Here is a 19232-nt window from a genome sequence, read left to right as displayed (position 1 = left end):
TCTATCAAAATCCCTACAGACACAGAAAAGGTGGAAGTTGCAAATGCAGAGCTGGTTCTTAAAGCTCCACCTGAAACTATACATCACATCTGCTCATATTTCACTGACCAAAACAAGTTACCTGGCTACATTGAACTTTAACTGGAAAAGAATGGGTGGGGGCATGCAAACCCTACCAGGTACCAAGAAAGAGGTGAACCAGTATATTTGTGCGCAGCTTTAATCACTACAATATCACCCCTCTGGCAGAATCCAATCCTAGATGAATCCAATTAATCATTTTATCCATGTCTGGAGAAAGTTTCAGAAGTAGTCTAACATTATCCACTACACATTTTAATTAATTTATATCTTCTCCACACAAACATTTCAAACCTTTTTCACTATCCTTAAGCCTTCCTTCAACTCCTTCACCTCTTCACTCACTTAGCAAAAACTTCCTAGTCTTCAACTTTATTGAGGTCAAAGAGACACAATCAGATGGCAATTCTCATCTTTCTGCCCCGAAATTTACAAACCTACCTTCATCAATTTTTTAATACCTTTATTTTTATCTGTTTTTACTTTTATGTGGTGCTGAAGATCGAACCCAGCGCCTCGCACGTGCTAGGCAAGCGCTCTACCGCTAAGCCACAACCTCAGCCTACCTCCATCAGTTTTAATTTGATTACCTGAAGAGACAGATATTACTAACAGAATCTAGGGGGAAATGGCCCATGAAAATGGTTGTTATTTTTTCCCAATATTACAGATAAACTCTTGATTAAAAAAAAAGAGCATTAACGTATAGATAATCTGGCAAAATAATACACAGAATCAGGCATTTGACCTAGAATTTGTAAAAACATGTAACTTAAAACAACAACAACAAAAAAAAAACACTGATTCAAACTTGTTAGCAACTGAAAGAATATCTGCATTATTTTTCTGACATATGTAATATGTGTAAACATAGAGAATCATGTTGTACAGTAACCCACAATATAGCAATTCTATGTAGTTTCTTTTCCAATTTTGATTTAAAGGGCTGGGGATGTAGTTTAGTGGTAGAGCATCCCTGGATTCAATACTGTTTTGCAATAAATAAAAATGAAAAAAGACACAATTAAAATCCAATTATAAGAGTTTAATACTTTCTATCATCAAAATTGGCAATCTCCAAGACCTTCTCCTCCCATATTTGGAGACTTGACAGAAGGATACACAGGACTCAGCATATTCTATTCAGGGCTGACTTTCACCATAGCATGCTATATGAATATACAATCTGATCATAATGGAAAAAGACACAGGTGGGGTCTGGAGGAATCACAAATAGACTTCCTTATGTTCTCCCCCTCCCTGGAGAGAGGAAACAGAGCATTCTTTCCCCAACAAGGAATATGCAGCAACATGTATCCAATGCTTCCACCCAGAAAGGCCATTAGAGACTTGGAGCACAAGATTTTTACAGAAACTGATAATTTGGGCATGAAACACAGTGTTCAGGATAAATTAATTGTACTCAGGTTTGAACACTACTAAATCAAAGTTCCCAGATGCCAAACAAGAGCCAACATTGCAAGCAGGACCTTGGAAGAATAGCAGTCTCAGGTCTGTTTTGTTAACTCTTCAGCACAAATAGGTTCTGGCCATTTTTCTAATGTAGTTTTCCAAACATCAAACTTTACAGTTTTCAACTTCAGCATAACCTAACTTTTCTTTAACACAGGATATGCAGCTAAAGTTCAGTCCTTGCCCCCCCACACTAATCCAACAAGGAAGACAAGATCTTGAGAAAAAGGAAAAAGGTTTATTGCTTTGCCAGCAAAGAAGAAACACTGAGGACTCCAGTCTGTCCCAAAGGCTGTGATTCTACCCTTCATGGGGAACAGGGGTTTTTTAAAGAGGTGACTCAAGGAAAATGATATTAGGGAGAAGATATCAGGGAAAAGAAGTTTAGGGAAAATATCAGGGAGAAGGTTAGAGCAAAGGAGATCTGGAAGAAGGTTTAGGGGAAAGAAGATCAGGCAGAAGGTTTAGGGGAAAAGAAAAACATCAAGAGAACCCCTGTTACAATTTGGAAAGTTTTGTTTTTAAACAGTCTATGCAAACGAAAGCCTATATTGTTAAAAAAAAAAATCACATATTTTTGAGTTGTTATTTTCCAGAGTGAGTGTAAAAAGAATGAGACACAATTTCCCTTGAGACCCAGGCTCAAAAAGATGAACGAAGAAGACAATTTGTAGTGTAGTACGCTCAATCCTAAACATTTCATATTTAACCTACTTAATCCTCACAACTACTTTGAGATACGATCTATTATTTTCTCCATTCCACACTTGAGAGAGTTAATTGACTTGCTGAAGTCCCAGAGCCGGTAACTAGAGGATAGAGATGTGGATCCAGGCAGCGAGACTCCAGAGCCCCTGATGCACGATGTTGCCAGAAAGCCGTGGTTCGACTCGCTTCCTCCAGTCACTAATAAACGCACCCCAAGTGAGTCAAGAGAAACTACTGTGAGAGACCGCTGCAGGGAGGACGAAAGGGTGTAAGGCCGCCACACGCCGGGGTCACCAGGAAGCATTGAAGCGGGCCCCTCTCGCGCCCCGACCCCAGGCTCCTCCTGCCGCCGCCCAGACACGGAGCGGGCCAGGCTGCGCTCACACGGCCCACAGTGACCGTCCAAGGACCCCGGGAATCGGGAAAGAGAGTGGACATGGGGAACCTGTCTTCCAGCTCACCCGCCACCCACCGCCGGCCTGAGTTGCCTAAGCGAAGACAGAGAAGATGTGGCGACCCCAAGCTGTCTCTTCAACTTACCCCGCCCGGCCGGGCCGCAGCAGTACAACCAGGAGTGATTGCGCCTGCGCGGCCACTGAGAGCCGGCAGAGGCGGAGCCTGGCGTCCGAGTTGCCCCTCCCGAGGGGTGGGGTTCGAAAGGACGAGCGAGGTGGAGGGGCGGGCCGGCTCGGGTCGCGCCTGCGTTCAGTACCTCCGCAGAGCTGCTTGGACAGGAGACGGGCTGGGAGGGAGTAACGCAGGACTTTCCCACCCGAGTACCTTATTTGCTGGTCGCCTTTTGGGACAGTCCCTGACTTCCCTCCATCACCCTTCTTTGAACTGTAAAGGTGGCATTCATCATATATCATTTTACGATTTTTTTTTTAAATGACTGTACTGGAACCTGTGTTCTTCCTTTCTTGACCTACACCTATACTTTTCTTCAAAGCTGGATTATCTATTAAAGTGGTCCTCATCTTGCATGTTTAATAGATATTGCAAAAGTTAACACTGGTTGATAGGCTATAGAAATCGCCTTTCACAAGGACAGGTGGGGACTAATGGATAATTTGGGGTTAGAATTTTTTTTTAACACAATACCTTTATTTTATTTATTTATTTTTATGTGGTGCCGGGGATCAGTGGTAGAGCACATGCTAAGCGCTCTAATACTGAGCCACAACCCCAGCCCTTGAGGTTAGAAATTTTAAAATACCACAGAGTTAGGCCACAAAAGTATGATTTTACTTTAAAACTCTATTTTTTCTCATTTCCATGTGAAAACTTGGCAAAAGAGGTGGCTGTTTTCCAAATAAGAAAGAGGTTGTGTTGTGGTGTAATTTTGAAGCAAAACTGTCTACTTCATAAATCAATATTTTCATTTTTTGAAATTGGGTTCGACCTAAAACATAGAAAAAAAAACACGTGCAAATTTGAGCAAATCTAAATAATCTGCATCCTAAATTTCATTGCAATTTTTTTCTGTATCAGTTGGAGCCAATTTATAGTAAAAAAGGAATACAATTAGAATATGAAAATTTAGGTTCTCTTCCTAAGAAAAAGAAATTTAGGAACCACGTAAACCATCATATAATTCTTAAATTTTTCTTGAAATAAAATTTGGAAGCTTTCTTGATTTTCAGATGTACCATTAGCATGACCTTCAGAGACTGCAACCTCCATGCAACTTGGCAAGATTTAAAAATTATCTGCATTAGTTTTATTTCTGATGTTCTTTAAATTATATATCTTTTCATTTAATTGAAGTAAAATTCACTATTTTGTGGATTCCTCAAAGAAATCATTTGTAAATGCTACATTTGTAAATAGTACTAAAAATACACCTTTGTAAAGGTGTATTTTTAGTACTATTACAATGACATGTCAAAAGGTCAAATAAAAATACTAGTCACTTAATATCAGCAGTGTATTATTATTATTTTGTATTTTTGCAGTACTGAGGATAGAACACAGGGGTGCTCTGTCACTGATCTGTGTCCCCAGCACTTTTATTTTGAGATAGGGTACCACTGAGTTCCCCAGGCTGGCCTCAACCTTGAAATCCTGCCTCAGTCTTCTGAGTATCTGGGATTACATGTCATGTGTATTTTTTGAATAATGCTAAACATCTTAGTTTCACCATTTTTGTTCTGTCTGTAAATGTGTGAAATTGTTGAGAGCCACAGCTGAAGGGGCCCCAGCAAACTTCCAGCTGCCAGCAAACTTCCAGCTGCCAGCTGATGATTGGCTCACAGCAGCCCCAGCAACTTCTAGCTGCCAACTGATTGGCTCCTCTGCCATGATGCTCATTGGGCTGTTTTCCCTCCCTTTCAGACCATGGAGATGCTCACTGGGGGACTTTTTTTTGGCTCCGCCCACACGACCCAGCAAATGGGCTTCAAGAGCAGGAGGAGTGGGGGAGGTTGAGAGGCTTGTGGGAAGCCGGTGGTGGCAGTTGGGCTCTAAAGGTTTTTCCTGAGGAGCTGTTTCTTTGGTGTGTGTGGTTCTAAAAATAAAGTTTGTTTCTTTTGACAAGTGGCTCCTGAATTATGCCCAGCCAGACTGCAGCATGAAATACTTTCTAAGTTAGAGGCCATCTCTCTCTCTCTGTCTCCTCAAGGGAGATGGAACCCAGGGGCACCCTACTGAACTATATCCCCTGTCCTTTTAATTTTTTATTTTGAGATAGGGTCCTTCTAAGTTGCGCAGGCTGGCCTTGGACTTGCAATCTTCCTGCCTCAGTGTCCCAAATTGCTGGGATTATAGGTATGTACCACCACACCCAGCACGTTCTTTATTGCAAAAAGAATACATGCTATTTTAACTAAGTATAAAGTTCTGCATCTTTTCCTTCCTATACTCCCATTTCCTCTCTTAAGAGGTAATATATTTCCTTTCTTCTGTACTATGTTCTGTATAGTTTCAAAAGCTTTCTTTGTGTTTACAATATATATTTGTACCATATTTTTCTATGGCAACCTTTTGTGGAAAGAGAATATACATCCAGATTACAGTCTACATCTGTTCTACAACTTGATTTTTTTTTTCACTTGACAGTATGCATTGGACAGAATTCTACATTAGCCTCATTCTTTTGACTAATTGCTTAGGACTCTAGTGCATGGGTGTATCATTTTATTTGAATCAGTCCCTTGCTTGTGTACATGTGTCTTTGCCTACTTGTGAAAATGTTTTCACTAGATAAGCTATTAGTAGTGGAAATGATGAGTCAATACATGTTCACCTTAAGTTTTGGTAAATATTTTTTTGAAAAAGTCACCTTCTTAATTTTATTTGTTCTAAGGGGCTTGAGTAAATTTAGGGGGGAAAAAAGGGAAAAAACCCAAATCTCTTAAAAATTCCTTCCATTTCAATAGCCTTTCACTTGCACACATTAAGACAAAAAAATGAGTTTGAGAATTAATGATTCATAACAATTCAGCATTAGAGAACTTAAAACTACTTCTCTCCCTTTAATCCCACTTTAAACCTGAAAGAATAACTGAGACTTGTAAGGGAGGAAGATTATCAAAATCCTCTCTTGACAAGGTCTTTTTGCTCTAAGGACTCTTAAATAAGCCAGGTTTGGACTGTGGTACATATAGGGCATATTAATCTTTCAGAAAAAAATTATATAGAAAAATATTTATCAATTATTTATGGACCCTGAAAAAGAATTGTTTAGTAATATTTCTCTTGCAAAAGCATAAATCAGATTAAATTGACTCATTGAGGCCCAGTACACTGTTTCCATATCGTGTTCACACTACCCGTGGTTTGTGAGAAATAGTCACATTAGGGATGCTACAAATACATGCATCCACAGTGTATGAGGACATCTTAGTTCAAAGTTAGTTCACAAAATAAATTCCACAGACTATGGTTTTGGAAAAACATAATTGTGAATGAAATCATGAATATAAAAATGTGGTTTATTAATTATTGAATTATTGAAAACTGAATAAAAGGGCATGCTTAATGAAATAATTCCTTGGACATACATTTTAATGTTACTTAGAATTAATATCTTGTCTTTAAATTATGAATCAATTTTCAGAAAAATAGAGCTTTTTATTATGCTTGGAAACTAAATTGAGAATAAACTTAAGGTAATGAGAAACTTTTGTAATAGGTTGAATAATGTCCCCACCTACTCCAAAGATGTCCATGTTTTAATCCCTGGAAACGGTGACAGTGTAAAAGAGAATTTACAGATGTTATTAAAGTATCTTGTAAGAGGGAGATTATCTTGCATTATGTCATTGTCAGAATGTAAAGGTCCTTCTAAGAGAGAGACATGAAGGTCAGAGGAAGAAGAGATTTGACAACAGAAGCAGGGATCAGAGAGATTTAAAGGTCCTATGATGCTGGCTTTGAAGATGGTGAAGGATCAAGAACCAAGGAATGAGGCATCCACTAGAAGACAGAAAAGGCAGGAAGTTCTTCCCTAGAGTCTTCCAAAGGAATGCAGGCTTGTGGACACATTGATTTTATCTAAGTGTGACTACTGATCTCCAGAACTGTACATAATAAATTTGTGTTTAGAACCAGTAAATTTGTAGTAATTTGTCATTGTAGCAACGTGAACTGTTATACTTTACAAGGTTGAACCTAACCCTGACAAAGCTATGATCATATATAGTCAGATATCACCAATTCTTGGGGGGGGGGGAATAATACTATGAGATTATTTTAATACTGACCTCAGCTAAACCAGGTATTTAAGTTAAGAAAAATTAGGAAAAAATTCATGTAGTCTGCTTTAAATTAATCCAATGTATGAAAAATCATGTTATAAGTTGCAGTTTATTTACTTTAAATCTTCATATTTAAGCTTTGTCATTTTTTCTACTTTCCACTTTTAAACTATTTTTCATTAAAAAAAGAAAAGAAGCAAAAACAAAAAAGAAAGCATAAAACCTAGTTTCTTTTCAAATGATTGAAAGCGGCACGGTTAGGTCAGCGATTACGACTTCCGGCACTACTGCGTTCGGCCTTCCCGCACTACTGCGTTTTGCCGGCCGTTGGCTGGAGGGCGCTCGAGAGCCGGGAGCGGCGCGCCTGGGGCGGGAGGGGGCGACGAAAGGAGGAGGAAGTGGTCAGCAGCGCGGCGGGCGCCAGCGGGCGAGGATGCTGCCCTGGCTGCTGTTCCGGACTGCGCGCAGGGCTGTCCTCGGGTCCGTGGAGACCGAGCTCTGCGGTGAGCTTGACCCCTGGAAAAAGGGAGAACTCCTAATTTCGGATGTCAGGGAAGGATGGCATTAACGAGGGTACTCGATTCTTTAGACTTGCCATTATTACTCTTTGGCAAATCTGGGTATGTGGCACCCCCTAGCACTTCTTGTGCCTTCAGATCCAAGCCTATGCGGGCCTGGAACTGCTCAGGGAACTCAGGGAGACGGGTAAACATGGCACCAAAATGCTAGTCGGGAGGGCATTTATAATAGAGTTACTTGTTTGATCAATGAAGGTTAATTCGCGACCCAAAGGAGCCAGCAAGATGGCCAGTCCCAGCCTTGCAAGTTACAGGTTGTGACCTACTAGAGAGCAGCGCTCATTGCTGGATGAAACAGCCACCCAGGATTATGACGTATTAAACCATAAAAATACCTCCCTGGTTGTAGATACAGAAGCAGAAGACATTGAAGGTGGTTAGTGGAGGGATTGGGTCCAGAACTCGGAGCAGGACTTGAGTCCATTTTTTTCGTTTTTGCTTTACATACTGCCTCTCCATCAGCATCATCTTTTATCTGGGGATACAGCTGCAGGGGCCCAATGTAACACTGCCCTCCCACTCCTTAACATTCTCTGGAGTTTAAGATGGACTTTTCTAAGCAAATTGTTGTTTCCTTTTACCTTTATTCAGCAATCATTTATTGAGCCCCTAATCTCCCAGGCCTTCTGCTGGGGACACAGCCTCTGCAGCTCAGGAGTTCACCATTTCTGAGAGAAACAGACATAAGTAAACAATCATCATATACCGCCCACCCTAGTTAAACTGCTATGGAAAGAACAAATCTACCCATGTTGGAGAAAATATTAAAGAGTCTTTTTCATTTAAAAAAAAATGCTAATATTATATGATTATATTCTCATTTAAACAAACCAAAAAAAAGTACAGTGTAAGTCCCTCTTTATACGTCCCTCTTTATACATCCCCCTATCCTAATTGCTGCCTCAGATCCTTCTAAACACTTTTTTTGGTGGTGCTGGGATTTAACCCAGGGACTTGTGCATGCAAGGCAAGCACTCTACTGAGCTATAGCCCCAGACCCCTTCTAAACATTTTTTGATGAGTAGACGTAAAGGTACATATGAAATTATGTAAATGGGATTTGTACATACTTTTCTGTAATTTTGTCTCATTTAGGTATTCAGAAGTTTTTAAATGCTACATATATTCCATAGTATGGATATACTTAGTTTACTTAACCATTTATTGATGAATATTGTGATTTCCAGTGCTTTGCTATCATATAAATAATTCTTCAGTAATTATCATTGTGCCTGCCACTTTGTGTATATGAACAAGTGCTTTACTAGAATAGATACTTAGAAGTAGAATTGTGAGGTAATGAACAACATTTAATTGGGTCTTAAGAGAGAGGAAGAGTGTTCCATGTAGAAATGAGGGGAAAAAATAAACCCTTAAGAAATAACAGTGTGTGTAAATTCTGAAGGAAAAGCAAAAATAAGGATTTATTTTGTTTGTCCTGTGTGTATTATCTTTTTGTCACTATGACCAATATACTTGACAAGAACAACTTAGAGTAGGAAAAGTTTATTTTGGCTTCTGGTTTCAGAGGTCTCAGTCCATGGTCTGCTGGCTTCCTTGCTCTAGGCCCGATGTTAGGCAGAACATAATGGCAGAAGGGCTTGGTGGAGGAAAACTGTTCAGCTCTTCTTTCCTAGAAGCAGAGAAAGAGCCAGAGAGGAGCCAGAGACAAACTATAATCCCTAAGGGGACTCTTCCAGTGACCTACTTTCTCCAGTCACACCCTACCTGCTTACATTTATCACCCAGTGGCCTATTTAAGTTATGAATCCATTATATGGATTAATCCACTAATCAGTTTACAGCTCATAATCTGTTCATTTCATAATCTTATCTATTTCATTTCACGTATGAACATTCCTGCATTGCCACAAGAGCTTTTGGGGAGAGACATCTCATATGGAAACTATAACACATCCTGGATATACATTCACTTCATTTAAATTTCACAACAACTTGAAATCATAGACTATATTAAGGAGCTTAGTCTGCATACTGTAATGTACACTATAAGGAGTATCCAGGTGAAATTAGATTGTACCGGTGTGAAAACAGCAAAATTATAAATTATTCAAAGTTTAGGCTAAAAAGGTAAACATCAGATATAGTCAGTATTACTTTTTTTTTTTTTTTTTTGGTGGTGTGGTAGGGGAACAAACCCAGGGACTTGAGCATGCTAAGTACGTACTCTACCTGGTCCTTTAGTATTACTCTTAAAAATCCCTCAAGAACCACATATCACTTCTTGGCAAATCCCAAACTGCCAGTGTTTCTTCAGTGTAGGAAGAGATCAGTGTCTCTTGGTTGAGTAATAGGTCAAGTGGTTGATTTACAAGTATAGGATACGTTGTACAAAACAAAACCCCCAAAATATTGGTTCACTGATTTAAGTGACTACAGTTGAGTAGAGGCTTATACCATGAGAGGCTTGGGGGAGCTGAGACTCATGATGGGAACATGCTTGCGTTAGGCTTTTGCTCACTGAGTGGAATTGGCAGGAAATCCAGTCTCCAATGATTATTTCCTCCTTCCACTGCCTTCCCACAGGTATAAAGCTGAATTATAGAAAATTAAATGTCAGGGGCTGAGGATGTGGCTCAAGCGGTAGCGCGCTCGCCTGGCATGCGTGCAGCCCGGGTTCGATCCTCAGCACCACATACCAACAAAGATGTTGTGTCCGCCGAGAACTAAAATAAATAAATAAATATTAAAAATTCTCTCTCTCACTCTCCTCTCTCACTCTCTCTTTAAAAAAAAAAAAGAAAATTAAATGTCAGTTTAATGACTCTACAAGAAAAACATAACTGATCTCATTCACAAGTTATTTCATGTGATTGTTTCCAAATAGCTAAATACCAAAATTGAGTTAAACATAATTTATAAAAGTAGCATAGTTTTCAGGATGAATCTAACTAATGTGTATAACTATAAAACTCTTCTAAACAAAATAGCATAGTTTTCTACTTCCTAACAATAAACAGTAGAAAAAGTATAAATTCAGCCTGCCAACTCACAAAACAGATAGTTGAATGAGAAATAATTTGATTCCAGGTGTTTTTAGATCTAATCTTGCAGACAAAAATGAACCAAATTTTAAAAATGTAAAGGTAGGAAACATGTATTTTTAAAACTTATTTAATGTGTTAAAATACATATAAAATATGCCATTTTAACTTTTTTTTGTACCAAGGATTTAACTCAGGGACACCCACTGAGCACATCCTTACCCCTTTTTATTTTTTATGTTTTTTAGACACGGTCTCATTAAATTGCCTAGGGCCTTGCTAAGTTGGTGAGGCTGGCTTTGAATTTGTGATGCTTCTCCCTCAGCCTCCTGAGCTGCTGAGAAAACAGGGATGTACCATTGGGCCTGGCTTAACCACTTTTGAGTGTACAATTTGATAGTATTAATTACATCCACAATATTGTACCACATCACTACTTTCTATTTTTCTTATTTGTGGTGTTGGGGATGGAGCCCAGGACCTAGTTCATGCTAGGCAAGTGCTCTGCCCCTGAGCTCAGCCCTGTCCCACCATCACCATTTTCTATTTCCAGAATTTTATCATGGCAAACAGAAATTTTGTTCTAGGAAGCAATAACATCCTTATCCTTCCCACTCCAACTCCTGGTAGCCTTCAACTAGTGTCTTTGAATTTGTCTATGAATATATTTTCATATAATTGAAATAATATATTTGTCCTTTTGTGTCTGGACTGTTTCACTGGGTAACTTCATTCCTTCTTAATGGCTGAATAATATCCCATTATATGTATATGCCATATTTTATTTGCCCATTTGTTCATGAACACTCAGGTTGTTTCCATCTTTGGCTATTGTGCATAATGCTATGAGCATTCATGTTCAAGTAATTGAGTCTCTGTCTTCGATTCTTTTTAGTATATAGTTAGGAGTGGAATTAATAGAAACCTGTGAATTTTGTTTGTTTGGTTTTTCAATAATGGGGATTGAACCCAGAGTCTCGCGCATGGTAGGCAAGCACTGGGTACTGAGCTATGTCCCCAGTCTTTTATTTTGAGACAGGTTCTTGCTAATTGCCCAGGCTGGCCTCATATTTACAATCCTCCTAGCTCAGGATCCCAAGTAGCTGGGATTATAGGCATGCACCATCTCACCTGGCCTGAAAAAACCTGTATTTTAAAACAATTATAGATATCTGTCCTTTTTTCCATCACTTTGCCATCAAGAATATCAAAGAAAATGGAGACACCTTTTTGGAAACTTACTTTTGGCTTTTCTTAACTATTATACTTAATAAATAGAACTATTAAGCATTCTTTTGGCTTCTGAAAAAAAAAAATCCCAAGACATTAAGGGCATTGTGAACTAAGAAAGTTTGGGAACCTGAAGTTTACCCACAGTTTTCCAACTAGTTTTTTCCATTTAATTCTATATTTTGGGCAATTTACATTAATATGCCATTGTAGAATGTACCACTTGTAATATAACAATTTCCTTATAGATGGATGTCTAACTTATTTCTACTTTTTCAACATTATATATAGTTTTGCCAATGAACATATTTAAACATATCTCCATTTGTGTGTATTCATACTAATATTAAGATCAATTCCTAAAAGTAAGATCATGGGGCAAAAATGATGCAAACTTTAAATGTTATTACTGCTAAATTTCCCTTCAAAAGTTTGTTAACATTATATACTCCTAATAACGTCTGAGAGTACTCAGTTCCTCACACCCTCACCAATACTGCATATTATCAGTCCTCTTACTTTTTTATGAGCCTGATACAATTACAAAGTTTTGTGTAACTCTCGCATTTCCTTGATTAGTAGTGCAGTTACACAACTTTTCTCATTTCATTGGCCATTTGTATTTCTCATGTCAATTCCCTGTTCACTTTATTCTCACCATTTTTCTATTGATTTTTGTCCTTTTCTTAGGTATTTTTGGGTGAGCTCATTAATTTGTCCTTTTTTTAAAAAATCTTTTCTGGGGTTTTGTGTTTGTTTTGATATTGGGGAATGACCCAGGGGTCCTTTACCACTGACCTACATCTTCAGTCCTTTTTAATTTTCTTTTGAGACAGGGTCCCACTAAGTTGCTTAGGGCCTCGCTGAGCTGCTGAGATTTTAGGTGTGGGTCACCATGTCTAGCATTTTTTATCTTTGCTATGTTACAAATATTTTCTTCCTGCCTGCCTCTTGTTTCAAATTCTCTGTACTTTCCCATATGTAAATTTAGCATTTTTGTTAGGACAAATCTTTATGATTTCTGATCTTTGTGTCATGTTTAGAATGGCCTTCCTGTCCCAATATTTAAATTATTCATAGATGCCAGCATGGTGGCACACACTTGTAATCCCATCCACCCAGAAGGCTGAGGCAGGATTGCAAATTCGAGGCAATCTAATAATTTCCTGTTTTAAAATAAAAAATGAAAAGTACTGGGGATGTACCTCAATGGTAAAACACCTCTGGGTTCAATCCCCCTAATAAATTATTCATTCTTGTCTTCAATTAGTATTTCTAAGATATTAGCTTATAGATACAAAAGGAATGAGATAATAGGTTGCTTAAAGTTTTCTCCTAGTTAGTTGTCCTACATATTTATTAAATAAAATATCATTTCCCTGTTAATTCGAAATATCACTGTTCACAAATACAGAATTCTCAGTAAGTTATATTGTGGATCTCTTTCTGGACTTAGAACTTCACACCTTTTTCCTATACCAGGTCTATAATATTTAAATCAATTTCACTTTATATTTAACACTTAAAATTTGAATCATTATTTCTTCTACCCCTGAAGCATTATTTACTTTTCTTATAAATAGTTTTTGTGAAATACAAATATTAACAATGTCTTGGTTATTTTATTTTTAAAATATTTTTAAACCTATACAAAAGGTTGTAGACAGACACAATACCTTTATTTTATTTATTTGTTTATATTTGGTGCTGAGGATCAAACACAGTGCCTCAACACATGCAAGGCAAGTGCTCTACCAACTGAGCTACAACCCGAGCCCTAAAAGACCCATACAAAAGTTGGAAAAGTAAAACAGTTCCCTTTATTCTTACCCAACTTCTCCTAATGTAATCTTCTAATAGTATAGTTACTAAAATCAGGAAATTAATATTTACAAAAATACTAATTCATAGACCTTATTTGAATTTCATCAATTTCCCGTTTATATTCCTTTTTTTTTTTTTTTTTTAAGTACTAGATTTGAACCTAGGAATGCTTTACCACTAAGCTATGTGCCTAGCCCTTCTTCTTTTGAGACAGGTTCTCACTAAGTCACTGAGGGCCTTACTAAATTGCTGAGGCTGGCCTCAAATTTGGCAATCCTCCTGCTTCGGCTTCTCATGTTGCTGGGATTACAGGCATGTGCCACTGCACCTAGTCATTTTTATAGTCCCAGTCCAATTCAGGATTTACATTACATTGTAATGTTTCCTTAACCTCCTCCCATCTGTGATGGTTCCACAGTCTTTGTCAGGATAATGACACTTTTTAGGAATACTAGTTATTTTGTAAACCAAGTTTGTTCTGATTAGACTCCAGGCATGCATTTTTGGCAAGAATACTAAGCAAATGATGCTGTGTTCTTTTCAGTGCATCATGTAAGTTCCAGGAAGTGCCTGTTATCAACAAGGCTTATTACTAATGAACTTGTCTTTGAATAACTGATGACAGCGGGATCTTTCAACTCTTCCCTTTATAACTAGCATGTATCTTATGGGGAGATATTATTCTATTTCTCATCATACTTTCACCCACTAAGTCTTGTATTCATCAGTGGTTTTTACCTGCAACAAACATTACTGGAGCATCTGTAGTGATTTTCTATTTCCATTATTCATTCTACTTTTGTCAGTTGGAATTCTAATATATGATCATTCCTTCTCCTGATTTATTTAAATATACTTATATCAATGTGGACTACCACATGATATGAGTTACTGTTCAACACCATTATATTACTGTTTACTTAGCAGTAGCAGTACCATCAGGTATCTACAAGTGTAGTTTAAAATGTACAGTCCTTAGGGGTTGGGTTTGTGGCTCAGTGGTAGAGCACTTACCTAGCATGTGTGAGGCACTGGGTTCGATTCTTAGCACCACATATAAATAAATAAAAGATCCATTGACAACTAAACAATATTTTTTAAAAAAATGTACTGTCCTTACATCTAATATATGGCTTACTATATTTGCTTACAAAGGGAAATGAGATTAAAATTCTCTTAATATTGTAACTTGGATTAGAATAAGATTTTCAAGTTACTTCCATAATTCAGTTACCAAAAGCTGCAGGTGTATTTATAAGCTCCTGCCAATTGAAGGGCTTGGAGAGAGAAGACGGACAGAAAAATGCTAGCATCAAGCATTCAGGGAGAAAGAGAGCTGCATCCTGCCGCTCAGAGATAGGATGAAAGCATTAAGTGTAAAAAATATTTTTCTATATTCTGCTCACAACACTTTTACCACCAAACATGGATTTTTCTACACCAAGCAATTCTTCAACTCCCTGTGGAGCAACTAGGTATCTTACAACTTAATTCTGAACTAACTACCCAAAGATACTGAAAACACAATAGATTAAGGGCTCAGTCCCACAACACTGCTCTCACTTCAGACGAAGTGGCAATTAAAGGCCTCCCACAGTTGTGACAACTGGCTGTAAATGAAAGATTCCCACTACCCCTTCTCAGATTAAGTAATTTGCTTGAATGGATCAGCAAACTCAGGGAAACACATTTATCTGTTTATTTTAGATATTATAATAAAAGGTACAGGTGGATAGCCAGATAAAGAGGTACTTAGTATGATCAGTAGCTCTATGCATAGAACCAGAGTGAAAGACCAAATATTAGAACAAAAGATGCTTCTAGCACTATCATTCAGGAAATTATACGGGTTTTAGGAAGCAGGAGCAGAAAGCAAATAATGTATTTATTACATTACAATTCAAAATGAATAGTTTTTTTTAAAAGAAAAAACACCAACTATAGTTAGATGACTGACAGTAGGGAGGAAACACTTAAGCTACTCTTTCTGGCTATTAATAGTTATGTTACTTTAATATTTTTTTTTTTTTTGTATTGGGGATTGAACTCAGGGGTACTCCACCAGTGAGCCACATCTCCAGCCCTATTTAGTATTTTATTTAGAGTCAGGGTCTCACTGAGTTGCTCACACCTCACTTTTGCTGAGGCTGGCTTTGAATTCATGATCTTCCTGCCTCAGCCTCCCTAGCCGCTGGGATTATGGGAATACACCACTGTGCTTAGCATGATGTTACTTTAAAATTGTCCAAATTATTTTATTTTTTTCCAGATTTGAAGTCAATAAAGGAAAACTGCCACAATTTTTGTACTGCTACTTCTAAGGCTGTCACTTATAAGGAACTCAAAAACCTGTTGAATTCCAAAAACATTATGCTAATTGATGTCAGAGAGACATGGGAAATTCTTGAATATGGAAAAATCCCAGGATCTGTCAATATACCATGTAAGTGACATGTGTCTTTAAGAAATATATTTTCTCAATAATTCTGTATCAAAAATTAATTGAAATTCTTCACATATTTTCCCCAGTGAATGAGGTAAGTGAAGCTCTACAGATGAACCCAAGAGACTTCAAAGAGAAGTACCATGAAGTAAAGCCATCCAAATCCGACAGTCTAGTGTTTTCTTGTTTAGCCGGAAGGAGAAGCAAAAAGGCTCTGGACACAGCAATATCTCTGGGCTTTCACAGGTGAGTAAAATGAAGGAAGAAATAGATTCAAGAATGTATATTGTGCCAGGTGTGGTGGCATATGTCTCTAATCCCAGCGGCTCAGGAGGCTGAGGCAAGAGGATTATGAGTTCAAAGCCAGCCTCAGCAATAGCGAGGTGCTAAACAACTCAGTGAGATCCTGCCTCTAAATAAAAAACAAAACAGGGCTGGGGGTGTGGCTCAGCGGATGAGTGCCCCCGAGTTCAATCCCTAGTACACACACACACAAAAAAAAAACCCTCAACATACTGCAATGTTTCATACACATTTATTGAAACAGACACTTTGAGGAGTAGATCAATGTTCTAGATAAGTGCCTAGCATGCATAGGCCCTGCATTTGATCCCCTAGCATCAAATTATTTTTCCTTATAATTACTGTCAGTAAGTGCAGGATAGCAAGACAAAGAGCCTCTATCTTTTCATCTTACTCAAAAGCAACACAATTTTTTTAAATAGTCTGGAGAGTCTAATATGAGTTCCATTACATTATTTCTGAAATTTCTATCAAACCCTGTTATAAAACAGGAGAGAATGTTCACTCTTTGCTGTGTTTTCAGGGCTCAACACTATGCTGGAGGATGGAAGGAATGGGAAACCTATGAATTTTCAGAAAACAAAAAAGGAAATTGAGTTTTGGAATACAAATTGGCTGTTTCCTTGTGCACCTGCAACCTGGAGTACTTCAATGAGCAAAAGAAAAATATATTTCTGGAAGCAGTTGGTTAATTCTAAGGGGTATTATATTTCAACAACTTATGCAGTCTTTTTCTCATCTGTAAATTGAGAATACCACTCCCCCCATCCACTTTCAAGGGCTACTGAGGATTAAGAATAATGTATATGACTTGCCATGGAAATATGAGTTTGGATTCTAGAAGTTAATTTTTACTAATTCAGGATAGTTCAATATTTTTCTAAAAGACCAAGTTACCTGTATTAGATATTACATACCTGTACTGCATGTGTCTATTAATGTTAGTATAACTTTTTTTCATCAGAGAAGCTTTAAACTAAAATACTAGATTAAGAGGCAGACTTGACCTTAACAAAAATAAATAAATAAATAAAAAGAATCTGGGGTCAATTTGGGTATGGTGGTACATGGCCTATAATCCCAGCTACTGGGGATGCTGAGGCAGGTAGATGCCAAATTCAAGGCCAGCATAGGCTGTTTAGCTAGACCTTACTTTAAAATAAAATTTAAAAAAAAAAAAAAAGGCTGCGGACATAGCTCAGTGGTAGGGTAACTTATCTGGAATGTGAGAGGCCCTCGATTTGGCCCCTAGAACCACACAAAAGGCGGGGAGAAAAAATAAATCTATAGAGAAGCAGGTAAAATTTGAATAATGAAAATGTCAGTAACACCCAGCAACTCATAGTAGTGTTATAATTTGCCATTTAAAAATTAATGATTAACATGGGGATAAAAATCAAAACAGTGATTACTTCTGTGGAGGGTAGATTTAACTAGAAAAGGCAAGGAATGAACTTCCAAAGGTGATGGAAATGTTCTGTACCTCGACTGAGGTACTGTATACATAGGTATAAGTATACGTGTTTGACAAAACTCATTGAAGTAAGGACAAAAATGTATTTTTCTATTAGTAATTATACTTAAAAAAATAATGAAAATATATAAAAATGTCTAAATATGTGACTCCCAACACCATGGGAATATTAAGTCCTATACTTGTTAGGTGCTAGTGCACTGATGGCAAATAAACCTGCTTTCTTATTTATGCCTCTTTTGACCCTGTTTTTACTCTCATCCATGTAGTCATTCAGAGCATGTAAGGCTTTAGGACTAACTATAAGGATTTGATCTGTCCTAAATGAGACAGAAAGATTTCAGAATCTGGAGATGTGATACCTTGAACTTTGACAATGTCAGTCTAGTTTCTTACAGACTAAACTCCCTACAAGAATCAGGAAAGTTGGAAAAGGCACATATGCATGTGCACGTGCACACACACACACACACACACACACACACACACAAATATATATGGTCAGTTTAAAAGTGTTAATTTTGGAGGCAACAAGGATTTGAAGTTATGATCTCAGGGAGAAGGAAAGTTATTGAGAATGAACCAACACTGAAGTACTGGACCCAACAAGGAACAGGAACCTGAGTAAAATACACCATGCTTTTAGTTAGAACTATCAACTATAGGTGAGCCAGAAATTGACCAGCCGTCACAAAAGCTTAAGATAAACTTTGAATCCATTAAATCCTGAATGAATTAAGGTGATCTTCCTGATACCCTAAGGACCTATCAGAAGTAGAACTTGTCTGGAGAGAAATATTTTCTCGTGAGAGCAGGGGCTGGCAATAGTTTAGAATATTGTAGGCTCATGGTCATTAGGTTTGTACAGCAGCTACTCAACTCTACTATTGTATCACAACAAAAGCAGCCACAGATAACACATGAATATTTTAAGTGTAATTATATTCTACTAAAAACTTTGTATGGGCCCTTAGGTTTGAATTTTATGTTAAGTTTCATGTGTTGCTAATTATTATTATTATTCTTTAGATAATTTTTCAAACATTTAAAAATAACACATTTTTAGCTCAAGGCCAGACAAAAACTGGTGCCTACAATTAAGCAGGAGCTCATGATTGAAGGAAAAAAAATATAAAGATAATACTTTCCACAGAAGATCTATCATATATTAGAATTTTCAGACAGACTTTAAAATATGATTAATATATTTAATAGCTTAGATAAAAGGAAAAATTTATCAGAGAATGGAGACAAGAGTATCAAATAAAATTCTAGAACTTAAAAATACAATAACTGAAGTTAAACACCTAACAGATGGTAAATGGATTTAGCAGATCAGACACAGCTTATGACAAGATTAGTGAAAATGAAAAAAAAATAGAGGTATAGGTATTAATATGGATGACTCTCACAATG

The 19232-nt window shown here is 37.5% G+C and overlaps 3 protein-coding genes across 15 annotated transcripts in view; 1 reads left to right on the top strand and 2 right to left on the bottom strand.

Annotated features, from left to right (window-relative positions):
• Nucleotides 1-2902, bottom strand: part of Usp45 (ubiquitin specific peptidase 45) — an 88341-nt gene extending 85439 nt beyond the window's left edge. For 8 of the 9 annotated variants that reach the window (XM_078019580.1, XM_078019581.1, XM_078019578.1 and 5 more), the window contains exon 1: nucleotides 2803-2901. The gene's annotated coding sequence lies outside the window, so the exon portion shown is untranslated. Of the gene's footprint in view, nucleotides 1-2802 lie in introns of all 9 variants that reach the window. The other variant, XM_040283136.2, reaches the window with a different exon arrangement.
• A 4147-nt stretch (nucleotides 2903-7049) lies between these two features.
• The window catches only part of Ccnc (cyclin C), a 40693-nt gene continuing 28510 nt past the window's right edge, over nucleotides 7050-19232 (bottom strand). The window contains exons 12-13 of one of the 4 annotated variants that reach the window (XM_078019573.1): nucleotides 8119-8205; nucleotides 7050-7475 (exon numbers count right to left, since the gene is read on the bottom strand). In XM_078019573.1, coding sequence (XP_077875699.1) covers nucleotides 8136-8205 — 70 coding nt within the window. In that variant the 3' untranslated portion in view covers nucleotides 7050-7475; nucleotides 8119-8135. Of the gene's footprint in view, nucleotides 7476-8118; nucleotides 8206-9027; nucleotides 9171-9579; nucleotides 10225-19232 lie in introns of those variants that run through there. The other 3 variants (XR_013424993.1, XM_078019572.1, XM_078019569.1) reach the window with 3 other exon arrangements.
• On the top strand, nucleotides 7309-18047 carry LOC144366135 (thiosulfate sulfurtransferase/rhodanese-like domain-containing protein 3). 2 transcript variants are annotated; one of them, XM_078019576.1, is made up of 4 exons: nucleotides 7309-7462; nucleotides 15866-16039; nucleotides 16126-16285; nucleotides 16866-18047. In XM_078019576.1, exons 1-4 carry the CDS (start codon nucleotides 7393-7395, stop codon nucleotides 16936-16938), a joined length of 477 nt encoding a protein of 158 aa, XP_077875702.1. In that variant the 5' UTR covers nucleotides 7309-7392; the 3' UTR covers nucleotides 16939-18047. The 2 variants fall into 2 exon arrangements, with proteins under 2 accessions (XP_077875702.1, XP_077875703.1); XM_078019577.1 differs by having other exon boundaries at nucleotides 7364-7532.

This window comes from Ictidomys tridecemlineatus, chromosome 8 (assembly GCF_052094955.1).
Source record: "Ictidomys tridecemlineatus isolate mIctTri1 chromosome 8, mIctTri1.hap1, whole genome shotgun sequence".
Classification (NCBI taxonomy): domain Eukaryota; kingdom Metazoa; phylum Chordata; class Mammalia; order Rodentia; family Sciuridae; genus Ictidomys; species Ictidomys tridecemlineatus.
Note: the sequence above shows the minus strand (reverse complement) of the source record. Positions and strands in the feature narration are given on the sequence as shown.

What these genes read in the sequence shown, in the direction of transcription:
- LOC144366135 (XM_078019576.1), top strand. Translation starts at nt 7,393, where the DNA reads ATGCTGCCCTGGCTGCTGTTCCGGACTGCGCGCAGGGCTGTCCTCGGG. An exon ending in AGGATCTGTCAATATACCAT is followed by an intron (nt 16,040 to 16,125) that starts GTAAGTGACATG and finishes TATTTTCCCCAG; the next exon opens with TGAATGAGGTAAGTGAAGCT. An exon ending in ATATCTCTGGGCTTTCACAG is followed by an intron (nt 16,286 to 16,865) that starts GTGAGTAAAATG and finishes CTGTGTTTTCAG; the next exon opens with GGCTCAACACTATGCTGGAG.